We start from the raw sequence: 23,016 nt of genomic DNA, 5'->3' as shown, positions 1-23,016 counted from the left end.
TTGTTTTAGAAGCTTGTATCCTATGTGGGAGCTGGGACTTCAGTATCGGGGCCTTATGATTCAGCAAGTACTCTCGTCACCCACAGAGCTGTCACCCTTCAGGAACTGGTACCTTTAAGACCCCCCAGGCGATGTGTGTGTTTGTGTGCGTGTGGGGGGGCGGGGGCAGTGTTGAGGAATGCACTCAACCTTTGGTGATTCTCGGTGTAGCTACAACTAGAGCTATGATGGGGTTTTGTTTGGAAAGCTTAGGGGCCTGTATGCCTCTGTCTCATAGCCTGAAGGTCCAGCCTGTTCTGGGGTTAGCCTGATGCCTCACTAGTTAGAGGTTCTTGGCTTCGAGCATCCTGATGATCTCTAGCAAAGGGAAATGAACAGGCCTGGATACTCCAGGGACCCTGACCACAGTCCACAGGCACTTCCTGTCCATCTCACCAACTGACAATTAGCCTGCTCTGCTCCCTCCTTCCCATTCTTCCTGTCATAACTAGGAAAGAGCAGGGCACATTTCAGGGAACCCCGAGTCCCAGTTTAGTGTCCTCTTTGTAACGGTCTTCTCTCCACCTGCCTGGGCACTCACTAAGCCTGTGTTTGTGGGGTGTAAAACAGCAGAGGATGTGGCAGCAGAAAGGACTGGGGAACAGACTGAAGAAAAGGATTGAGGGCACGCTAGTAGTCAGAGTCAGGCTAAGGCAAAGTGACTGCTGTCTGGCTGGGCAGTTCTGCTGGGATGGGGAGGTACCCAGGACCTGTGGTGGCAATGTGGTCCTCAGGGCTCCATCTCCATCCCAAGGGGACTGTCCCAGGACCCTCCTCAGCTGGTAGGGCTGGAGTCCTTATGGGAGGATGGAGTCGTGCCCCCTGTCTGGGGAAAGAGGGCCAGAGGGCTGAGCAGCTGCCCCTTTTCAAATTATGAGCAATTTGGGTTGGATGGTTTTCTTACCCTAGGTGCCAGTAACTCTGGCACTGAGTGCTGTGGCCCGGCTCCCTTCCACCCTGCTCTGTAGAAGTGAGAACGACCTCAAGACCCACAGTGTCCAGAGAAGGGTGTGGTGTGCAGGGGAAGGAAAAAATAAAAATAAAAAACTCCAACAACAGGCCCTACCTCTGGAGAAGCAGGTCAACCATGAGACAGTGCAGTTTCATGAGTTTATTTTTTGGCAGGAGGGAAATCACTGATTGACAATACTTGTCCCCAGAATCGTGCATATTCCACATGTAGTATTTCCCAAGCAGCGCCGGATGGTCACAAGCATCCGGCAGAAAACCATAAGCCCCCAGACACCAGCATCGCGACAGCTGGGGTGTCCATCTGCAGGGCGGCTCCAGGGACAGACACCGTCAGTTATACAGTGACATGGGAGCAGAGGCAGCCAGCACGTTTGCACAGGGGAGGCCATCCACTCTTCCCAACCGCTGGCGTGCCAGCTGTCCAGCACAGCACCATGAGAAGCAGAGGCACACACGTCACGAGTGTTTGACCAACAGGGCTGTGTGTTTCCGGATTTTATTAGAAACCAGGGTTGTAAAACGCTGCCAGACTATACACACTTCCAGGTTTCATTTCGTACCCCAACTTCAAATGCTGTAACCATGACAAGTTAGTGTCATTTGGACATTCTCATGTCCCCAATCTCATCGACGTTGCGCCGCGTCAAAGGAATCCCCACCAACTGCCATGGGCGACAGGCGGTATTATTAGGGCACAAACACATTGTTTACAAACAGCTAGTGCATGAAACCACAGACCAACACGGAGGATTCCAGAACAAATGGAAGACAGAACACTAACATCATCAGGGGTCAGGGTGCCCAGGAAGCCCCCATTTGAGGTCATGCAGAAGGCATAGGCTGGAGTCCCCAATCCCAAGCCCGTCCTGTCCCAGACCTTCACATGGGAAGCACATGTCTAGGAGAGTGGTCCGAACGTGGAGCTGAGAGGATCACAGAACTTGGGAGGTCAGCTGTTTCTTTTGGCTAAGGAGATGGAGTGTTTTGGTAACGTGGGGGAGGATATGGCACACAGAAGTGGCTGATAAATTTTCAAGCCCACACTTTTAATAAACTAACAATTAAAAGCAATACCCGTATTTACCTTAAGAAAATAAACCTCACACATTCGTCTCCTTTCTTGGCCTTGTTAGAATTCTATTGCTTCATTTACAAGTAACTGATTAAAAAATATAGACTTTTTTCAATTATGTACATAAAGCAGATTTTTTTTTTAAAGAAAGAAAAATTGGCATTTTGGAGCTTGGTCAAATAAGGTGCGGATTTCAGAAGCCTCAGAGGCCCTGCCACGCACCCGAGACATCCCATGTTTGCGGTGGTAGGAACAGGGCTCCCCGCCCGGTACCCCGAGGGCTGGGCCATGCGCAGCTCCAGAACTCGAACCTGTCTGAAGCGGAGCACTGTTTCTAGGCTCACTTCCCCTGAAATATTCTGGAATTTCAGTCCATTCTGCCCCCTTTTCCAAACTGAGGCCCGTGACACCGGTACAGCAAGAGGCACGGGTGACAGATGACCTGAGGTTCTCATCCGGGCCTCACTCTGCGTGGAAATCAACAAGCGGCAGACACTGCAACACCCAAGACACTTAAGGCAGCGGGATCGGCTAATGACTGGTGTCCGTGAGGATTTATGGCGTATGTGGATCTGCCACGTAACTTGTTATCTGTGGTGATGCTTAGCAAAGGGGCAGTTTCTGTTGTGATTGGCACAGGGATCGCTGGGTTCGGAACACTCAGAAAGTCAGGAGATCTGATGATCCCTCTGTTTTTCTGCTCTGAATGCACAGTGGTTTCCCAGACCAAAGCACTGTGGGAAGGTAGGCCAGGTAGCTGGCTTCATTATTTTGTGAAAGAAAAAAAAAATTTTTTTTTAAAGTTTGACCCCTGATTTTGAGTCTTGTTAGTGCCAGCAACTCCCAGCAGAAATCTAGCTGAGGCCCAACCCAGAGGACTAAGGCAACGGTGCCAACACGAAAGGGCTCTTTTCATTCTTCGGGGGAGCGACGTTAACACAGCACTGCTGAACACCCAACAGGGAATGGCTCGAAAGAGACCCCTGTGCTCCAGCGAGGAGCCCTTCTCCTTGGTTTGGAGCAACGAGTCTCCCATTTAGACAGGCTTCCCCAACCCTTGGCTTGAAGAGGCTGTGCTTCCAAAGAGGCTGAGTTGGACTTGGGCCACATGGAGGTGGCGGCTGGTCGAGGCCACAGGTTCTCAGGCGAGACAGGGGAGCTCTTCCATAGGCTCTGATGTTGGCTGCGGTGTGAAGTGGATCCACACCTGAGCGCTGGTCTGGCCCTTTATTTATTTAATTATTTAAAGGAAAAAAAAAAAAAAACCCTTTGTGCCCTTCAGCATTCTTGGTGGCCAGGGCCAAGGAAGGGAGACAGTTGGTGCCGTGCTTGATGGGGCGGGCGGGCCCCGTTTCTGACCCTGTCCAAACCTGCAGTTTAGCGGTGAGCATATTCTGAGCATAGGCACAGTGGCAAAGAACAGTGTAACAGCCGCTGGTCAGTTCCATTTGGTGGCAGCGCAGTAGCAGCAAGTCCCACACAGCTCCACGTGTACCCAGCTTTCGGAAGGAAAGACTTGATAGTCCAAGGGTTTTAGGGTTTTCTGTAACTATTCTCCTCAAACCATTGACAACAGGAAAACAACACGGGACAGACGTGTGACCGTTGTGGGAAAGCAGATGTGACCCTAACGTCACCGTTCAAGGGGAAAATGCAACCTCAAGACAAATTTTATCAACATGGGAAATCATAATAAAAGGAATTGGTTGCTTCATAAAGCATGGGGCCATGGGAAGGTACATTCTGGACTGGCCAGAAATGGATGGGGACCACGAGCGTCACGAGAAGACTCCTGTAAGAGGGAGCGGGATCCCGCACACGCCACAGGCTGACAGTCGCACCTGCTGGGAGGCAGGCTCCCATGACCGCTTTCTCCCTGGCCACATCCTCACCCCACCACTCACAGGCTCCCAGGTTCTAGAAAACTGTCCTGTTTGTCGTCTTAGCATACCTAAGACAGTAAAAGACTAAAAGATGTCTGGAAATAGGTCGTATACAAAAAGTAACTCTCAGCTTAAAATAACATTCAAAAAGGCACTTCATCCTGTAGGAAAGAGATTCTGAGTTGGGTCAGCTGCCCCAACTCGTGACAAAGGGGACGGGCTGTCTCTTGGGAGGGAGGACAGTTGAAAGGGCGTCTGAAAGAGACCAAGGTTTCTTTTTTTTTTTCCTTTTTTTTTTCTTTTTGGTATGTTTTAAGAAAATCGAATCTGGTAAAATGCATGTCCTTTTATGAAATCTATTAAAAGAGTTTTTTTTTTTTCCTTTAAAATAGTTGTTTCTGTTCTTTAAAAAAGAAAAAACAAACAAACCCAAAACGAAACAGGTAGGCAATGGCGACATTCACCCTGTGACCCGGAGGCCGGGAGGGTCCCGAGCCAGGGGCTACCTGCTGCAGAGTCTGTGCAGCATGCCGTACACATCGTCCTCCCTGCTCAGGCCCTCGAAGAATGGGATGAGGTCCAGCAGCTCTGTGTCCGCCATGTCATCAAACCAGGACTGCACAGGCACCTGCAAGACAGCGTGTCAGGACCTAGGGGCGACACCGTCACCGTCGTCCCTTGTTTGCTCCCGAGCACTGAGAGCAGCTGGTCCGGAGTCAGTGCTGGATCTGACACAGGGGTAGGGGGTGGCTCAGTGAGGCAGACGTCCCCAGGGCGTGTGAGTGAGCCCCAGGAAGTGCTCCCGATGAAGAAAAGATGCCCGTTTCAAAGCTCTTTATGGCACTGCGCTGGCCCCACTGCCATGGGAGCCCTGGATGCCTCTCAGAGGTTACCTGTCAACCACCAACCACAGAGCCCAGTCCACGCACATGGGTCCAGACTCTCCTTAGGGCCACTGCTTTAAGCTGTGTCAAAGAGAAGCAGAGCTCCTGCCTAGGCTTAGCAGTGACCAGGTAAACATGGAATGTCGAATTTGAGGGCATTCGGAAGATACAGCAAAGAGAGAGAGCTCCCTTTAGTTCTCCATGGAGAAATAGGCAGAGGTGGGAGTGGAGAGAAGGGCTCAGTGGTTAAGAGCATTGCCTGCTCTTCCAAAGGTCCTGAGTTCAATTCCCAGCAACCACATGGTGGCTCACAACCATCTTAAATGAGATCTGATGCCCTCTTCTGGCCTTCAGGCAGACACACAGACAGAATATTGTATACATAATAAATAAATAAAATATTTTTTTAAAAAAGGAACAGAGGTGTGGAAGGGAACCATGGCAGCGGCGGACACACCCCTATCTGCTGGCGACAACTGCCAGGTGCACTAGGTGGAACTGGATTGACTCGTTAACATGAATCTCTTTACTTATTTAAAGGGTCTCAGTATGTGGGCCAGGCTGGCCTAAAGCTCTTTATGTGGGCTAGGCTGGCCCCAAACTCACAGAGATCATCTGCCTTCAGAGTGCTGGGATCAAAGGCGGGCACCACCACACCTGGCAACAGGAACATATTTAACTGTGAGGCAGTAGTTTGATGGTTTATTCTTACCTTTTAGCTGAATATGGTCGTGTCCCCCTTATAATAGTAGAGACATACAATTCTAGACTTAAAAAGGGACATAAGGTGCTTACTTGCCTTTAACCCCAGCACTCGGGAGGCAGAGGCAGGTGGATCTCTGTGAGTTCCAGACCAGCCTGGTCTACAGCGTTCCAGGACAGCCAGGGCTACACAGTCTCAAAAAAACCAAAACCCAAGAATGCCCAGAGCCCCCCTTGCACAGGTGTTCAGAGTGGTTCCTGATTGGCAGGCGCCTGAGCGGGAGGCAGACACAGCCCGTTCTCTGGACTACTTACTGCATTCTCTGGGTGGAAGATGTAGGAGGCGGGAGAATTGTCCACAATGATCACTTTGCTCAGCTCCCGTCCCAGACGACTCAGGTCCTTCACATAGTTCCCACGATGGAAAACACAGGATTCTCTGAAGAGTCGCGCCCGGAACACGCCCCAGCGGTCCAGGAGGTCGGCCACAGGGTCTGCATACTGGAAACAAGAGTCTCTATGAAGCCGGAAGAGCCAGAAATCCACCTACGACACCAGCACACACTTCCCCTTTTGGCGGGGAGGTAGGGTAGCAAGATGTGTGCCACGTAGCAGCCCAGGATAGGGTCCTCCTGGGCCACCATCTCCCATGTGCTGAGATCACAGGCATGAGTCATGATATCAGGCTGGACTTTTTGTTTGGTGTATTTTATTAGATTTGGAAAGAAAAACCCCAGGTCTGGCAAGCTGTAAATTTTGGCAGCTGTTCAGAGGAGACTGGAGGAAATCATGTTAAGAAAAAAAAAAGAAGTCACACAGAGGCAGGCAGCTTCATGGCGGGTGGGGGCGAGGGTGGGGGAGCTTTAGAGAGAAGAGAGGCGGCCCGAAGTGTCAGGGGAGGAGGGAGGAGGGAGGAGGGAGGAGGGCAAGGCCTGCTCTTCTGAGTAATTCAGAAAAGTGGACAGCGTTACGAAGCTGCAGATCTGTGGCCCTGTAAGAAACTGCCTAGACTACTCCTTGTTTTGGTCGTGTGCATGTACAGGTGTGCACGGACGCGTGAGGTCATCGTCGGTGTCTTTCTCCATTGTCCCCACCTTAGTTTTTGAGTGAGGGTCTCTCCCTGCACCTGTAGCTCCCAATTCAGTCAGACTGGCTGGCTAAGTAGCCCTAGGAACCCCGTCTCTGTCTCCCCAGTGCTGGACCTGCAGGGGCCACGCTGGCTGCCACGCTTGGTTCTCTGCATTCTAGGGAAGCGTGAGCAACACTTTACCTACTGAGCCACCTTCCCAGTTTCTCGGACTTACTTTCTATTTTTTTACTTAAAAATTATTATCGTTGCCGCTTATGTTCACGTGCACAAGTGCACAATGACGTGCACGTGGAGGTCAGAGGTCACCTTTATGGAACCATTTTTCCCTACCACCTCTACGTGGGCTCCAGGGATCAAACTCAGATTGCCAGACTTGCACGGCAGGTGCCTTTACCCACGGAGCCATCCTATCAGCCTCTTAGGCCACTTATAAAAGATGGACCGAATAGCTGGAAGTATTTTAGGACTGTGGTATTTCCCTCTCCATGTATATCAGAGAGCACTGCATTCTTACAGGTCTCTCCCATCGAATCCGTCAGCAGTTCCTGTCAGTTTCATCTCCAAAAATAGTTTGACTCCCACCTTCATTTCTTTAGATCTAAGGCATCTTCCTGGACGAGTTCTCCTGGCCGGGGAAGCTCCTATTTCCTGCTGGCCTCCCCTCCCAGCTCATTGACCCCCAGCTGTCAGAGTGGCTGCTGAAGGGCACGCAGCATATCCTACCGCTGCCCTGATTAGAATCCCCAGTGTTGACCTGCTGTCTTCAGAGTCGGTACAGGGCACACGGCACATCCCATTGCTGCCCTGTCCTGCAGGCCTCACTCGAGGCCTGGATCCACCAGCAAGGCCAAAATGAGGCCCACAGCCAGGGTTTGCAACCCTTCCAGGGAGGGAGAGAACACCTGAGGCTGAGTCACCAAGGCCGTAGTAGATGCGCTACAGCTGGATCCGTGGGAAAGTCCTTTCCACTCCAAGGACATCCTGAGTGGGGCAGAGTCCAGGAGCAGCTGCCTTTCCCACTGACCGAGCAGCTCAGAGCACTATTAGGGTGAAGCTGGCCAAGGGGCATGTGAGCGCTCTACAAAGGGTTGACTCGCACGAAAAAAGATGACATCACTTTCTCCTCATTGCTACCTCCAGAAGTGGCAATCATCCCTCAAATGTTTTTAAAGGTTGATTTGTTTTTATGTGTATTTTGCTTGCATGTATGTATGTATGTATGTATGTATGGGCACCATATGTGTGCAGTGTCCACAGAATCCAGGAGAGGGCATCAGTGCTGAGCCATCTCTCCAGTCCTGTCAATCATCTTTTAGGGAAGTGTCTGGGTCTCCAGGCTTGCAAGATTAGGATGAAGCCTACAGGCGCCCGAGGCAGGGGCACAATCTCTTCTCTTCTGTGTCCTTGGTGCTCTATCACGTGTGGAGGGAGGATGAGTGACAGGATATGCGACAAGCAGCAGATACCGTGGAGTCTGGGAGGCAGTGGGCTGCACCTGCAGGCCCTGGCAGGAGGCAGGGAGATTCACTGTATAGATGCAGCAGGCTGAGCACTGAGCTAAACTCATCATCAAGAGCTAGAACTCTGGCCACGCCTCGCTACGACTTGGTCATTGGGGTTGGAAAGGCTACATACAGGGCTGCACTGGGGACTGGGTCTGGCTCTGAAGGGCAAGAATAATACTGAAACAGATGGTGGGGCAGGCGGGAGCAGCCCAGGAAGAGCAGCCCAAACAAGGATGTTTAGGCGAACACTGGGGACAATGCCAGGGAAGAGTGTTTTCAGTCTTGCCGAGGGAAAAACAAGCCCCAGTCCAACGCACTGGTGCAATCCTCGCCTTGCTAGTTGGCTGTTTATTACTCCAGGTTCTTGAGCATCCCGGAGCAGCATCAGAGGCACCATTGAGGCTGCGCACACAATTAGTCTTGGCACCACTGGGGAAGACTATTTCCTTGAGGCCATGCTCTGATTTCTGTACAAGTGAACAAAGCCCACGTGTGGGATCTCTCCTCAGCAGCTCATGGTGAGGCCAGCTGATGAGGCTGGCGGTGTGCTCTATAGGTGGCCCTTGCCTTGGTCAGCACAGAGGACACACCCAGACGGGAATGCCTCAGCCAGCGGAGCAGTGCTGAGGACCCGAGGTCACAGGTTCAACATGTAGAAGAATGTGGGTGCTGTCCAGACAGGCCACGAAGGAGGAGGCTGCTGGTGGCTCCTGGAGTTCTGCACACCACAGAGCTCATCTTTGGGGCTACTCAGAGTTTCTGAGGTGCTCATGGAGACACTGTGGATGCTACCAAGTGGATTACGTGACTCTGTGAGACTCATGGTGGGAAGACCTCGGAGGAGCTAGGGGCCTGCTCTGCCTGCCCACAGCATGGTACCAATGAGCCCTGTCGGGATGCTATCAGCCTCACCAACACGTACGATCCTATACACTGAACGTCAGGAATGCTTACCCCGTGACAGTTCCCAGAGCAGTGCATAGAAGATGGCAGGGGCTCAATGAACGACTGCCTAATAGGAGCTGGGAGCTATGCTTAACCATCCACGTGGGCTACTTCATTTAATCCACTCCATCAAGCAGATGGAATTAGCCCCAATTAAACAGGAGGAAACCGAGGCGGCACCAGAAACCAGGCAGCTCCTTAAGCCAGTCAGAACGATCATCAGCCCATGCCTACAAGGGACACTTGATACCTGTCTCTACTTGTTCCTCCCCCAGACCTGTGGCCACTAAACCCAGGGACACCGAGACCTCGAACATCTGGCTGCCAGTCAGTGGGTGAGGGATGTTCCACCATGCCTGTGCTGGGCAGCCATCCTTCTGTAGCCACAATGGACAGGTCTTGTGATTTCGGCTGTGGATAACTGGTTTCAGGTGGCTGCATACAGCAACTTTCATGGAGCATTTGTTCTAAATGCTCCCTGTCACCATGGTAACCAGAAGCCTTTCAGCCTGGCAGTATGCACATGGCCTGCATCCATCCCATCTGGGGTGGGAACCTGTCACCGCAAAAATAGCTTCCTCCACCTTAACAAAAGGCTCTTGGCAGCTTGGGGGGGTAGTGGAGGATGGAGGGGTTGGGGCGACGGCTGGGAGTCTGCAGCGGGGGAGCAGGACGCACCTTGGCCAAACTGGCAGTAAAGAGCACACACTCAAAGAGCTGCCCCATCCTCTGGAGGAACTCGTCCACGTGTGGGCGCTTCAGCACATACACCTGCAACGGGAGGAGAAAACAGGCATCAGCCACACAGCAGCTGGACGGCCTGGGCATCCAGAGCTGCCCCAGGGGGCCTCCTGCTGCTGCCAGGCCTATCTGTGCGCGATTTGCTGAGGTTTGGACTGGAGACCTGGTTGTAGGTTCCAGGTATGCCAGTAGACACTCCTCACAAGGAGAAAGGGAAGCTGACCACGGTGCCGAGTGTCTTAGTGTCTTAGTGTGGGGCACAGCTGTGCCGTGTTCAGGTAAAGCCACTCATTCATCCCATGTGGGTTTAGATACCCACTGTGAGTCAGTCCCTAGGTGGACGCAGGCCACAGCCTATGTGCTGTGCTTTTGGAAGTCGAGGCTTGGCTGCTGCCTTCTACTCTGAATGTACCCCTTACCCCCCAACCCATAAAAAGGCCCCGGGGGCTAAAATGCTTGAAGATTTTCTGCTCAACACCATGGAGGTTACTCTGCTTATGTGGGAACACAGAAAGTACTCCAGAGTGACAAGGGGCGCCTCTTTCCCACAGTCGGGCCACACAGGACCACAAGGCTCCTGTCTCTGGAGGTGAAGTGAGTCTCAGGGAACTGGGAGAAGAGAAAGAAAGAAAAGCCAGGGAGAAGATGTGGGAAGAGGGAGGACCAGATTAAAAATTGAATAAATTCCACTTAAGTTAGCCTATCTCTTTAAAAACGCAACGTATTTACTAGGCCACAGCGCTTTGCTGGGTACCGCTACAAGGCTGAATGGGATGGACACAGGCCTACCTACCCCTGCCAGGCTCACAGCCTTGAACATACGCTTACAGAAATTAGCAAATACAACACCCATCATGGGGCAGGGGGTGGGTGGGGGCAGAGCAGGGCGGTGGCATTTACATTAAAGACAGTTCTCCTTTCCAGAGGAGGGAGTCACAGAGAATCACATCTGGCCTTGACCTTGAAGGATCAATAGGAGTTCTCACACTGAGTAAGGAATCAAGCTTATGGGTTGAGCAAAGTGTGAACGCGGGACCTGGAGGCTTGACAACACGTGTGGTGTTGGGCTGGGGCCCATGCGCCCGCCCAGCCAATCATAGGCAGCCAGAGAATGAGAGAGAGAGAGAGAGAGAGAGAGAGAGAGAGAGAGAGAGAGAGAGAGAGAGAGAGAGAGAGAGAACACACTGCCGCTGACGACATCATTCCCACGTGGAAACAACTGTTTCGCAGCATGCCAGAAAAAGGTGTTGTGCCGGTCAACGGCTAGGTGGGAGAGCGCCGCCCGGCTAGCTGAAAGTGGGTCTGGGGCCAGAGGGACGTGAGATTGAGTACCAATAGGACCCTGCTGAGCTGGGGTGCTGGGCTCGGGCTGAGGACAGAGCTGTGGCTGCAGCAGCCGCAGGACCCCCTTTGCTCGCAACACTCCTTGGTTCTGGAGCCAGTGACTGGGCGTGGCCTCCCGTCCTGTGCCTGGACAGCACGCTTAGCTACGTGCAAAGAGCTGGAGACTGACAGGGAACTCTGACGTTGGCGCCTTTGGCAGAAAGGAGGGTCCTGGGCCCGGATGCCGGCGTCCAGGCCCGCGTCCCCGTGCAAGTAACCAAGAATAGGCCCCTTGGGACCTGCACAGCCTATCCTGGATTACTTGAACGAGGCCACGGCCTTCGCCAGGGCCTTGGTCCTCTTGCTTTAGCACCTGTGGCTTCCTCCCACTTCGGAGTCTCTAATCCCAGCCCCGGGGTGTCTAGGGCCAAAGAGAAGGGGCTGGGGGAGCTGCGCATGCTCGCGGTCACATGGTGTGGTGGATTACTTTCTCTCCACGCCACTGGGCAGCCCTCCCGTGCCTCATCTCAAGCTCTCTCCGACCACAGTACTCAGTGCAGAAGTCCGAACTGCTTGTCGGATGCCGGGTTAACTAGCAGATGCTGGTTGCGAATGTTAATGCCCAGGTGCCTGCAGCTCAGGCTTTACCATGGCTTTAAAGCGTGAGATGTGGAGACACCGCCTTTCCCAGGTCCGGCTTCCTGCAAAGCTAAGTCTAAGTCTAAGGAAAAGAACCCTGGCTCGGGAGTCAGGACTCTCCTTTTGATACTTTTCACATATCTTGAGCCAACCCTTTCTCTAAGCCTTAGTTTCCCCATCTGGGCAGTGAGGTGGTTACACTGCTGACTTTTGTTACAGGCCTGGACAGTTGTAACTGCATTCAAGCGTCACGGGGCCTTACTGACATCATTAAGAAACGATATCCCATGTGGCCTAGGAACTAGATGTTCCCTCCTGCCATCTGAGGCCAGATACTCTCCCCTTAAGGCCTTGATGTCACTAGGGGAGACGGTCCCATCATTCCTAAGGGGAATCTGACAAAAGCTGCCTCTACTTTAACCTCCAAGGCTAGGTCTTCTACCACGCTTCTAATCTATTCATAAATGAAGCCGTTTCCAGAAAATCTTGCTGATGACAAAGACAAAACAAAAACAAAAACAAAACACCTCTTCCCAAGATGTCCCATAATGGCTGATTTGTGGTATTTCCCTATTGCATGCTAGGAGAGTGGCCTAAAGCAATCACAGGAGGACATTAACTGGATGTCAAGCCTGTGGTGGGGTTGGGGTGGGCAGAAGGGGGGTGACAGTTGGGGCAGACTGAGGAGCCACTGATAGTGACACTGGGATTGTCTCCACGGCATGTACTGGCTTCTTGGGACCCCATTCTCTTTGGATGTAAACCTTGCTCAACCTAGATGTAGTAGGGATGGGCTTGGACTTTTTACAGCGAGGGGCGCATGGCCCTCTCTTAGGATTGGAGGGGGTGGGGTGGGAGGGTCTGTGGAGGGAGTGGAAGGAGAGGAGGGAGTGAGAATTTGGATTGGTATTTTTTTTAAGTAATAAAATAATGAAAATAGAAACTCCCGAAAGTCTAAATCAATCAAACCAAAGAACAATCACATTTAACGATTGTGAGCAGAAAAGGTCCCTCATTAGCCTGGCGTAAGACAAATGTGTGTGAGGTAGGAATTCATTTACTGCACTCATTTATTTCCTATTGGTTTTTTGAGACAGGATTTTTCTGTGTATCAACTCTGGCTATCCTGGAACTCGCTCTGTAGACCAGGTTGGCCTCCTACTCAGAGATCCGTCTGCCTCTGTCTCCACGCCTGGGTCACTGTATTTATTATACAAAGTTTGTTTCCTGTGGCTGGAATAAAATGACCACGGAGATGAGAATTTAGAAATGACATTTGCAGGGAATGTGGTCACAAGAAGAAAATGCTCGCCACAACTCCAGGTTGGCTTCGATTTCTTACCTGGTGTATAGTTCCATCGATTTCAACGGGAACAATGAAATCAGCATTACTAATGGGCTAGAGAGAAAAGGAACTGTGATTAATACGTCTGAAAGGGGAAAGAAAATTGGAAATTTTAGCAAGAAAAAAGCTTGCCTGGACCAATATTTTGATAACTGGGGGAAACAGTTCAGGAGGGTGCTGGCATATGCCTTGGGTCCTTGAAATAACACAAGCAGGAAGGCACGTTTCTTTCTGATTGTCGTGGCATTTCAGCATCCTGGTCCAACCTCCTGGTCACTCCCCTGCCTCCACCACAAAGGGTGGCACAGCCTGGCAAAAGAACCGGCTCTTCAGAGAGTCCAGCCCTTGCCTGGGGCCCAGACAGGATGAGGGGAACCAATGTTGGCCACCAGGGGGCAGCGATGAAAGCCTACTGGCCAGAGTCACCACCACTGGAAAAGCAATTTGTCCTTGGACGCACAGTGTGGGCAGCTTGGCAGTGCACAGAGCACCGACCCACAGCGAGCAGAAAGACAGATGCCGCCTACCAGGAGCCTGGGCAGACCTCCCGCTCTGGACTCCAGTGTCTGCCCTGTACAGCTGCTGTGGTGGTGGGCATGATAGGTCCCCATGGCTCCATCAGCAGCCTCAAGCCCTGCCTGGTGGCCTGGCCTGGTTTCTTGCTCTGGGGTTGGAAGGCAGCCACCCTCTCAACTGCTCTGTTCTAAGAAACACAAAACCCATCCTACCCACAACATCACAGGCATTGGGCATAACTCTTGGGGAATAGTGGACGCGTTTGGAAATAAAATAGGACTTTAGCAGTCATCGTAGCTCAATGACAGGCTCATATGTATTCTAAACAGAATTTCACAAGCTAGGAAAATTAAGGAACAGTCCAAAAGACTCATCAGCATGCAGATCCTGCGGGCAAGAGAGACACAGAACACAGAGGAAGTGCATGGTGGCCACTGGGTGGAGAGGGTGTGCCGAACCTCTGGTTAGACCGTAAACCGGATCTGCCTTTAAGTTCATCCGTGCACCGCACACTCTTCATTGACATGTAAACTGAAAAATGTGGAGTGTGCTAGACCATTGCCCCATCACTATGTGCAGTGTGCTAGACCAACATCCTGCCACAAAGCACCCAGATGTGGGGGTGCTGCTGAGGTTTAAGACCATAGTTTATCTGTTCCCAGGGTAGAAAAGCAAGGGATAAACTCAAAATTTCATAACTTTACCACTGAAATATCAAGTTATGAGAAACAGAGAAAAACGATAGAAGAATAACTGTCACAAGGCTCTGGATTATGAAATCACACTCCACACGGTGAAGTAAGAGGAGAATCAGCCTCAGCTGCCAAGCACGGCTGCTAGGCTCTCATGTGCCAGGGCGATGGAAGCCATATGGAGTCCTGAGCTTGTGTGTCACATCAGAGGGCCACAGCGCTCACTTCCCAAAAGACTGAGATGCCCACGACGTGAAAAACCCTAACCTGAATTGTTAAAGTAGCTCAGGCCGAGCCCGTGAGACGGGGCATCAAGGAAACATGGCTCAGTGCTGGGTAGGCCTGATGAGTTTGAGCCCACGAACCCATGGTGTAAGGAAAGACCTGACCCTAAAAGTGTGCTCTGACCTTACACAGACACACACAAGTGCCATGGCATACATGTAACTCACAAAAATAGATAAATAAAAAAGTAAGAGATAATTCTAAAATGTACTTAGGTCAGGAAAGAAATGAGGAAATTATGTTTACTGCTTGTGGCAGTCTGAGCAGGGTCCAGAGACATCAGGGCTGCCAAGGTCCTGCCTTGGAGCCAGGAACCTTTGGTAATCTTGGGCAGTCTGTCCAGAGCACCCTGGGAGAGTGCTCTCTATGCTATGACAGTAACTGACCCTGCTCTGTGCATGAAGCCCCAAGCCGCTTGCTTCATGGAAGGGGAAATGTTGCAATGACATTTAGAGTCGAGCTTGGACACAAGGCCACCGTGGAGTCGAGCTTGGACACAAGGCCACCGTGGCCCCAGGACCAATCCTGGAAGAGTCCAGCCCTTGGAATGCTGGGTAATGAGGTGGTCCTACAAGCCAGGTTAGTTACCTTCCAAAGCCTTCAGGGACTGCCTCCTGGCCTTGTCCTGTTTGCTCAGTGAGAAGGCACCATGTACCATGTTGTTCCCAACAGGAAGGTGCATGGTAAATCTGATGGTTCTTCCCGCCTGATGGCCTGACAGGAATGCCAAGGGCTCGGGTGAGACACCCAGCTCATCACGGGTGGCGCCAGTCACATCTCTCACTGAAGCAAGAGGCATCTCAGGGTAGGGGGTGGGGGAGGAGGAATGTAGTGGCACCGGCCAGGGTAGAGCAGCTTCACTGACGGGAATAGCCCACGGTGACCAGAACCAGGCTCAACACCCACTGCTTCTCTCCAGCACACCAACCACCTATTCCAAATGTTGGCAGCCTCTGCCTCCCTTAAACAATTTCTTCTACTTTGAGGAGGAATGAATGAACTCATTGTCTTAACGTAGCTCCTGCCACGTAGGTGCGGAGGCCCTCTGTTGCTGTAACTGTCCCTGGCCGGGAGGTGGAGTGACGTTCACTTAGACAGAGCTTAGTGGCAGCTCATCGCCCACAGAGAGGGGTTGTGAGGGTGGGTACTCAGTTAGCCGAAGGAAACAAGCAACCCCAGCGGGAGAACAGTAGGAATGAATGGCCCAGTCCACTGGACAAGGCTTCATTCAAAAATTAACCTGGAAACATAACCAGGGCAGCAGGGTGCCCAACAGTTTTCAACAATACCCCACCCCATGCCCCACCCAATAAGATGCATAGTGCTCCAGTTACCTCAAAAACATCACATCCCCAGGCACTGATTGTCCATACCACCTGAACCTAAAAGCATTTCTACCGGGCTGAGAGTGCAGAAGTCCCAGACCTCAAGGAAGTACTTGGTGATACTGGCAGCCCAGCAATTTCTTCCCCAAACCAATGTGTTAATATTCAACTATCATAGCTCATGTCCACTTGGGCAAACCCTGAGTTCTTGGGATTTCTTCATGAAGAGTGGAGTCATGTGCCCACGTGGGTGCACACACACACACACACACACACACACGCACACAGCCACAGCCCTCACCCTTTTCACACAGTGGTTATGATGTCAAAAAGACCCCCACGAGATTCTGAATGTGGAATTTACCTTAAATGAACTGTGCACCAGGGTCTCATCCAGATCAATGACCACACATTTCTTCCCATAGTCGAGCACCGTCACCTCTGGAAGGAGGTATTTAGCTGGTGGCTAAAGGAAGAAAAAAAATCAATATTATAAACTCAATATAAGAGGCTGACCCTCCCCCCACCTCTACAACAGCAGAGATTACATTAACGAGGGTGCAAATGAAAGCAGACATTTAGAGGCCCGGTCAGGCTTATCAGGTCCCTTTACTAAAAGCAATAACAACAGAGATTCTGCAATGGGGATTCTGTCCCACTGAAACCGTGTCTTTCTGTGCCTGGCATTCAATATCACCTCAGACACTTATTATTGTTATCAGTCGAGGCAACTATAGCTCCATGTAAAACAGATGTTTATCAGATGTACTCAACCACCCAGCACTTCCCTGGCACCCACAGGGTGGCCATTATTATTAAGATGAATCACATAAGAAATGAACAGTTACATGTAACAACCATTCTGACGTCACAGCCTATTTCTTGGGCTCATGGTTTGCCTAAATTTCACTGTAACATGTCAGGAAACTTTGGAGCTATCTTCTACCCGTGATACTTTTATTTATGTGTACGCATGTGTGCCTGCTGGTCTGTATGTGCACATTGTGCATTCAGTGCCTGTAGAGGCCAGAAGAGGGCGTCAAATCCTTGGAACTGCAGTTAGGGCTGTGAACCACCTTTGTGGGTGCTGGAAGTTGAATCCAGGTCCTCTACAAAGGTAACACAAAGTCTTAATTGTCTCTCCAGCCTCATGGCTGGCATTCTTAAATACCTGAAGAGAAGCTGTTGACCCACCAACAGTTGTCCTTCAAGTATTAAAATTGAAAATGGTGGGCACAGCACCTCCACTGTTGTGGCGTGAAACCCATGGTTGGAGCATCTGTACCTCTTACATCAGGTTAGACTTTAATCCACTTGCTGTGTTAAGCCAGTCCCCCGCCCCCCACTTCCCCAATCTGTTCTCGTAGCAGCTGACTCCTATCCTGTCCTGTGGTGGGGTCGTAAAGAGCTAACGACAATGCTTTGTGATTTCAGCCAGCCTGCTCTGTTCCGAGTATTTATTTCTTTGGGCCGTGCCTCATTCCAGAGATAATGTGAAGTATTTTAATTGACTGTGGTATGTTCAGAGGCTAATGTTAACTAGTTAATTTTTTCCTGCAAACTGTTTAATATTTGATGCAAAACAAAACATAATTAAATATCTAGATTCAGCCACGGAAGAATGAACAGTGGAGTTTTTCAAGCAAGACAAGCAAGCATGAAATCAGAGGTATTTTCTGTGAAGTGGTTGGTTCCTTTCACTTTTGAACATTAGCTAAGTGAAAAAGAATAGTAATTTTGAAGCTGGATGGTACACACTTGTGATCCCAAGAGGGCTGCTCAGGAGGCCGAGGCAGGAGGAGGAGCCAGACTTGTCTAGGCTACACAATGAGTTCAGGGATTTGTTTGGCCAACTTAGCGAGACCCTGGCCCAAGGGTAGGGCTGGGGATCTAGCTCGGTGAGAGAGTGCTGGCATGTGTGGGACATTAGGGCTAGTTCCAGGACTGCAAATACAATAGAATTGAACCCTAGCTAGCTGCAGAGTGAGTGCAAGCCACAGGGCAGGTTAGCTAAAGAGGCAGGTACCATGATCACCCAGGACAGGGGCTGAGCAAGAGGTGACATGTGGGGCCAGAAGCAGTCCTAACGCCGGGGTGCTTGGCATTGATGCCTTTTTCTAAATCATGGGGAAGAGAAAGCCCAGAAGGCCCCACTTCCCAGAGCTCTAACGGAAGTTGGCTTCCTGTCCCCCACGGCCTCCGGCACTAGCAAGGGAGGTAGGATGTGCCCTGGTTGCTGATGTGGAATTCAGGGACTGAGAGGGGACCTGTTTCCATCATTATAAACGACGGAGTCAGCAGGGCATTAAAAAAAAAAGATAAACTCTCAAGAAGTTTTGTACGAGAACATGTTTTTTTTTAAAAAGGCAGGGTTGAACACAACCAAAAGATAGGGAATTCTTTGTGCCACAGCAGAAGGTATGCGCATGACCATGGTAAAATTTGCTTTGATTTTATCATACAAGTCTGTGACAGACACAGTCTCACTGTGAAGACTACGGACAGGTAAGACTTTTCCCCTTTCGATCTCCCCCACCCAGGTCGAGCATCCTTCCCTCCAGCCTTCCTCTGGGCTGCACACACTGCTACTAAAGCGATGTTTAAAACTCCAGTCACTTAAATTGCTAGCCTGGGAAACAAGGCTCTAGCAATTCTACCCCTCACAGATCTGAAAACATCAAAGATCTGCCCAAAGGGCTCAGAGATTTCCCAAGCCCGAGACTAAAAATGACCTTCTCAGCATATGTACCACACTGTATAAGCATTGACTGAGTTAAGAGTAATTAAGAAAAACAGCTCTGACCACATGATGCAGGAAAGGAGGGGTCAGAGGGGTGAAACTTGGCTAAGTAAGCCACTGATTTTACAGTAGAGAGGAAGGAGGGAGAGCTCCATCAATCCAGCCCTTCACACAGCTTCTCCGGGGTCTCCTCGGGAGGAATGCAGATCCCTCAGCCCGTGCTAAGACCTCTGGTCAGCCAGCCATGTGCATGGCAATACAAAGACACGGTAAAGTCACCATAGTGTGTTGAATCAGTCACTTGAAGATTTAACCAAATCTCTGAGGTCATCATAAAGCTTAAGAACAAGGAAAACTCCCATTACATCAAGAAGTGCCGTGAATATTTACAGTAGAACTGTAAGCTGAACCGAGCAGCATGCAGGCTGAGTAAACACCCTAGCACGGAATCGCACCTATCCTCTTTTTCCTTCTGAAAACGCGAGACAAGATTGACCAAGGTACCCAGGCTGGCCTTGAACTCACTCTACCTCAGCCTCCCAAATAGCAGAAATTAGAAGCCTGTACCACCAGGCTAGTCATTAAAACATAACAAAACCCTTTTTAATTATCATTACTGCGTGTGGGCACCTGATGCCATGCATGCGTGTCGTGGCTTATGTGTGAAAGTCAGAGAACAACTCTGGGCTCTGCTGACTTCTTCCACCTGTATGTGGGTTCTAGGGGTGAACGCGGGTTGTGAAACTCACCTTGCTGGCCATTTAGCTCTGGCTGGTCTGGAACTCTCACCCTCCTGGTAGTGGGGTTACAAGCACAGGCCACTGAGTATGATAAAAGTATGGCCTTTTCTTTCTTTTCTGATTTTCAAGACAGGGTTTCTCTGTAGCTTTGGAGCTGCCTGGAACGAGCTCTTGCAGACCAGGCTAGCCTTGAACTCACAGAGATCCGCCTGCCTCTGCCTCCAGAGGGCTAGGATTAAAGGCGTTCACCACCTCTGCCTGGCAAGAATGGCCTCTTCTATACAAAGTCACTTACACAAATGCACGTATGGGACTTGCAAGATGGGGCAAAAACACAGAAGTTTAGAAAGGCATCGTGGTTTGCCATCTGAAGTCTGGAAATGAAATTCCAGTTTTATTAAAAGCTTTTGGCAGACAACACAGACTGACTGTTAAGTCAATCCCGCTGTTCCCTTTTACTTCAATGTTCAGCTATACCGTCGGGCCTCTGAGTGTGAACTTCAGCAAGAGTGTGGGACAACAGGACTTGGGTCATAGACCCTGTGGATTCTTTCACGGAGGACGCCACGTTCACAAGCTCATCTCAAGCCATGTGAACTTCCCATCCCCTACATTTCTTCCTTAGCCGTCAACATTCGACCATAAGTACAAACCCCATGAAGCTTCCCAGCGAGGAAGCCCTGACTCCCAAGCCCACAGGTGGGATACAAAAGCTAATAACTGAAAATTTCAACAGTCCGGTAAACATGTCATTCCAGTGGTGTGTCAAAGATGAGGGCTCAGTAGAGATTCAGGGCAGCAGAGCGGCCACTGGAGACTAGCCCATGCTTTCTAAATGAATGAAGGACATCAAAATCTCAGAGGACATGGGTCATGAGTCACAGCTACAGAGTGGATAGATCTCCCAAAGCACAGAATCAGGACTCATAAAACATCAGATGAATTTACCTATAGAAGATTAAAATTTCTTTGTGGCCAAAATGATTGAAAACACGGTCAAAAGATACACTATAGTCTTTTCACATTAAAACCTTAAAAAGTGTGTGTGCGTGCGCGTGCATGCGTTTATGTGGACATATGGAGGTCACAGGACAACTCTGGGGGTTGGTGATCTCTCTCTGTCATGTGGTCAGGTCATTGGCCTTGGCAACACCTTTACCGACTGAGCTCCTTCTCTTAGGCCCAAGCACCACTTCCTGAACATTTACAAAAGAGAGGACAAGAAAAATCTTAGACAGGCAGGATGGAAGCAAGGTGTGCGGCCAGTGAGAGACTGCTCATATTCGCTGGTCCACAGATGCCAGTCAATGCAATAAATCAACAGCATTCTTCGCTTTTGGAATAGTAAAGGCTCGAAGCTTCTGAAAAGCATTTCTGAGCGGGAATGGGGTCATCTCATAGTCATCGGTGTTAGAGGGCAGTTTGGCTTCGACAGCTCACAATGCGGATTAGGCTGCTGGACCCAGTGTTTTCCGTTAGGACTCAACGGATAGGCCCATGGATGCACAGCCACTCCTGTACAAACGCTTGTGACTACACAAACAGCCACGTGAATGCGGTCAGCGGCAGGCAAAACAATGAGGCAGAGGTACATATGCTGATCTGTGCAAAGATGTTCAGGGTGTCCGTGACTGGCATCAGACGGCCTGCAGAATGGCGGGAGCAACACAGTCTCATGTGTATAAACATGCTTGCTTGGGAGCTTTCTGAGAGGGTGGGACAAACATTAACAAGAGTTATGCTAGAATGTGGGCACTGCTCGGAGAGCCTTTTTCCCCTTATGTTAATTTCCCATCATTTAAAGTTTAACTACTGGCTTGAATTGTTGTTGAATAAAAAGTTCAAAGTCTGAAACTTCTGCACATGCAAAAACACCAGCATATGAATGAGAGAAGTGGGGGTGGGGCCTGAAGCAGAGATGGGGGATTCTGTGCCAGCAGTTGCTCTGGGCACCCGTGGCTTCAGATGGCCCTTCGTCTTTCCTGGAGAAAGCCTTCAGGAGTCCAGGGGACCTGGTCCTGAAGCTGCTTAGGTATCTAGTCCTTTGATGCGGACCTAGCTTCAGTCACTCAGTATTACCCAGAACACCCTTTGCTCCACAGGGTCACTCTACTTAAGTGACTGGGGCCTTGGGAAGTCAGCACAGATTTTACCAGAGATGCCAAGACGCAAACCTCAGGACTGAGTTGAGCCTAGCTGACCTTGTCCTTAGTTCCGCATGCTGAGCAGGCAGTGGAGGTGACACCATGCCCAATGGTGGAACTGTTTTCCTTTATATCATCATTTAGAGGTGCAAACTGGGGCTTGGGGGGGGATGTCGCTCAGTGGTAGAGAGCTGGTTTAATGTGCACAAGGTAATTCCCAGTACGGGGCTGGGGGGCATCAACACAAAGACATGATTAGAGTTACTTCAGCCAGGTGCTGCCTCTTCGGAAACCTGTCCCAAGAGCCACATGTGCCCCACTGTCTGCTGTAGATGTAGGACAGAGCCTGGAGTTCATCGATCCGATGCTAAGACAAATTACACAAGGAACCTTTGATGGAGGACTCTCATTGGTTAACAAAGAAACTGCCTTGGATTTTTGATAGGGCAGGGAATGCTGGGAAGAAGGGAAGTTAGTCGCCATGGCTCTCCTCTCCGAGATGGATGCAGGCTGGAATCTTCCCGGTAAGCCACCCCTTGTGGTGCTACACAGATTACTAAATGTGGGTTAATCAAGATGTAAGAGTTAGCCAGTAAGAGGCTAGAGCTAATGGGCCAAGCAGTGTTTAAAAGAATACAATTTGTGTGTTGTTATTTCGGGTGTAAAGCTAGCCGTGTGGGAGCCGAGCGGGATGAAAAACAGGCCTGCTCGCCTCTTCACTACAAACCTTCTCGGCCCTGTTTACTTTATGCTGGAATTCTGTGCCCGGTTTCCTCCTCAGCAGTTTGCATGGCCCACAGCTACTTTCCTTTGGCCAGCTTTACAGCCCGCCATGAGTTACCTTTGTGTGCAGCAGTGACATTCAGAGGACAATAGATGCTGCCACCCATTTAATACAGACGCTTGTGCAAGAAAAATGCACGAAAATACCTTCGTAGAGGTTAAAGGAAGCCCCGTGATGGAGCCTGCTGGGTGTTGCTGGAAACACTGGCTCAGAGGCTACCTGGCCTGGTCAGTCTCTCCCCCAGGGAAGCCCAACCCCTAGGCATTGAGAAAAGCAAAGTGATTGATTTTTTTGGGCCAGTTGCAATCTCAGGCAATCCAAACTCATAAAACCCACTCTATTCAGTGTAGGGTGGCTGTACTTCTGGGAGGCTTCAGGAAATATGGCAAAGCACACACACAGACTGGAATCCCATAATAGGAATCAGGTAATCCTCACAGACTAAAAGACCAATTCACAGATTGTTCTAGAAACTGGATCCTTCCCTGAGGACATGGGGCTTCCTCTGGGAAGTAGCTGGATATGGAGTGATGCTGGCTGAGCAGGAGGAGAGGGGGGCGCAGAAGGAGAGGGGGGGCACACAGGAGAGTGGAAGACAGGCCCAGCGGAGGCCTGGGGACGCTCTGGAATTCAAGGTTTTCAAAGGGTTA

The 23,016-nt window shown here is 50.5% G+C and overlaps 1 protein-coding gene across 2 annotated transcripts in view; it reads right to left on the bottom strand.

Moving 5' to 3' along the window:
- Positions 1–1,137: 1,137 nt before the first annotated feature.
- The window catches only part of Ctdspl (CTD small phosphatase like), a 117,941-nt gene continuing 96,062 nt past the window's right edge, over positions 1,138–23,016 (bottom strand). For both annotated transcript variants that reach the window (XM_038322380.1, XM_038322381.1), the window contains 5 exons: positions 16,323–16,424; positions 13,138–13,194; positions 9,771–9,863; positions 5,868–6,053; positions 1,138–4,594 (listed from right to left, as the gene is read on the bottom strand). In XM_038322380.1, coding sequence (XP_038178308.1) covers positions 4,469–4,594; positions 5,868–6,053; positions 9,771–9,863; positions 13,138–13,194; positions 16,323–16,424 — 564 coding nt within the window. In that variant the 3' untranslated portion in view covers positions 1,138–4,468. The remainder of the gene's footprint in view (positions 4,595–5,867; positions 6,054–9,770; positions 9,864–13,137; positions 13,195–16,322; positions 16,425–23,016) is intronic.

This window comes from Arvicola amphibius, chromosome 3, assembly GCF_903992535.2.
Source record: "Arvicola amphibius chromosome 3, mArvAmp1.2, whole genome shotgun sequence".
Lineage (NCBI taxonomy): Eukaryota > Metazoa > Chordata > Mammalia > Rodentia > Cricetidae > Arvicola > Arvicola amphibius.
The sequence above is the reverse complement of the archived record's forward strand: the minus strand, read 5'-3'. Positions and strand labels throughout refer to the sequence as shown.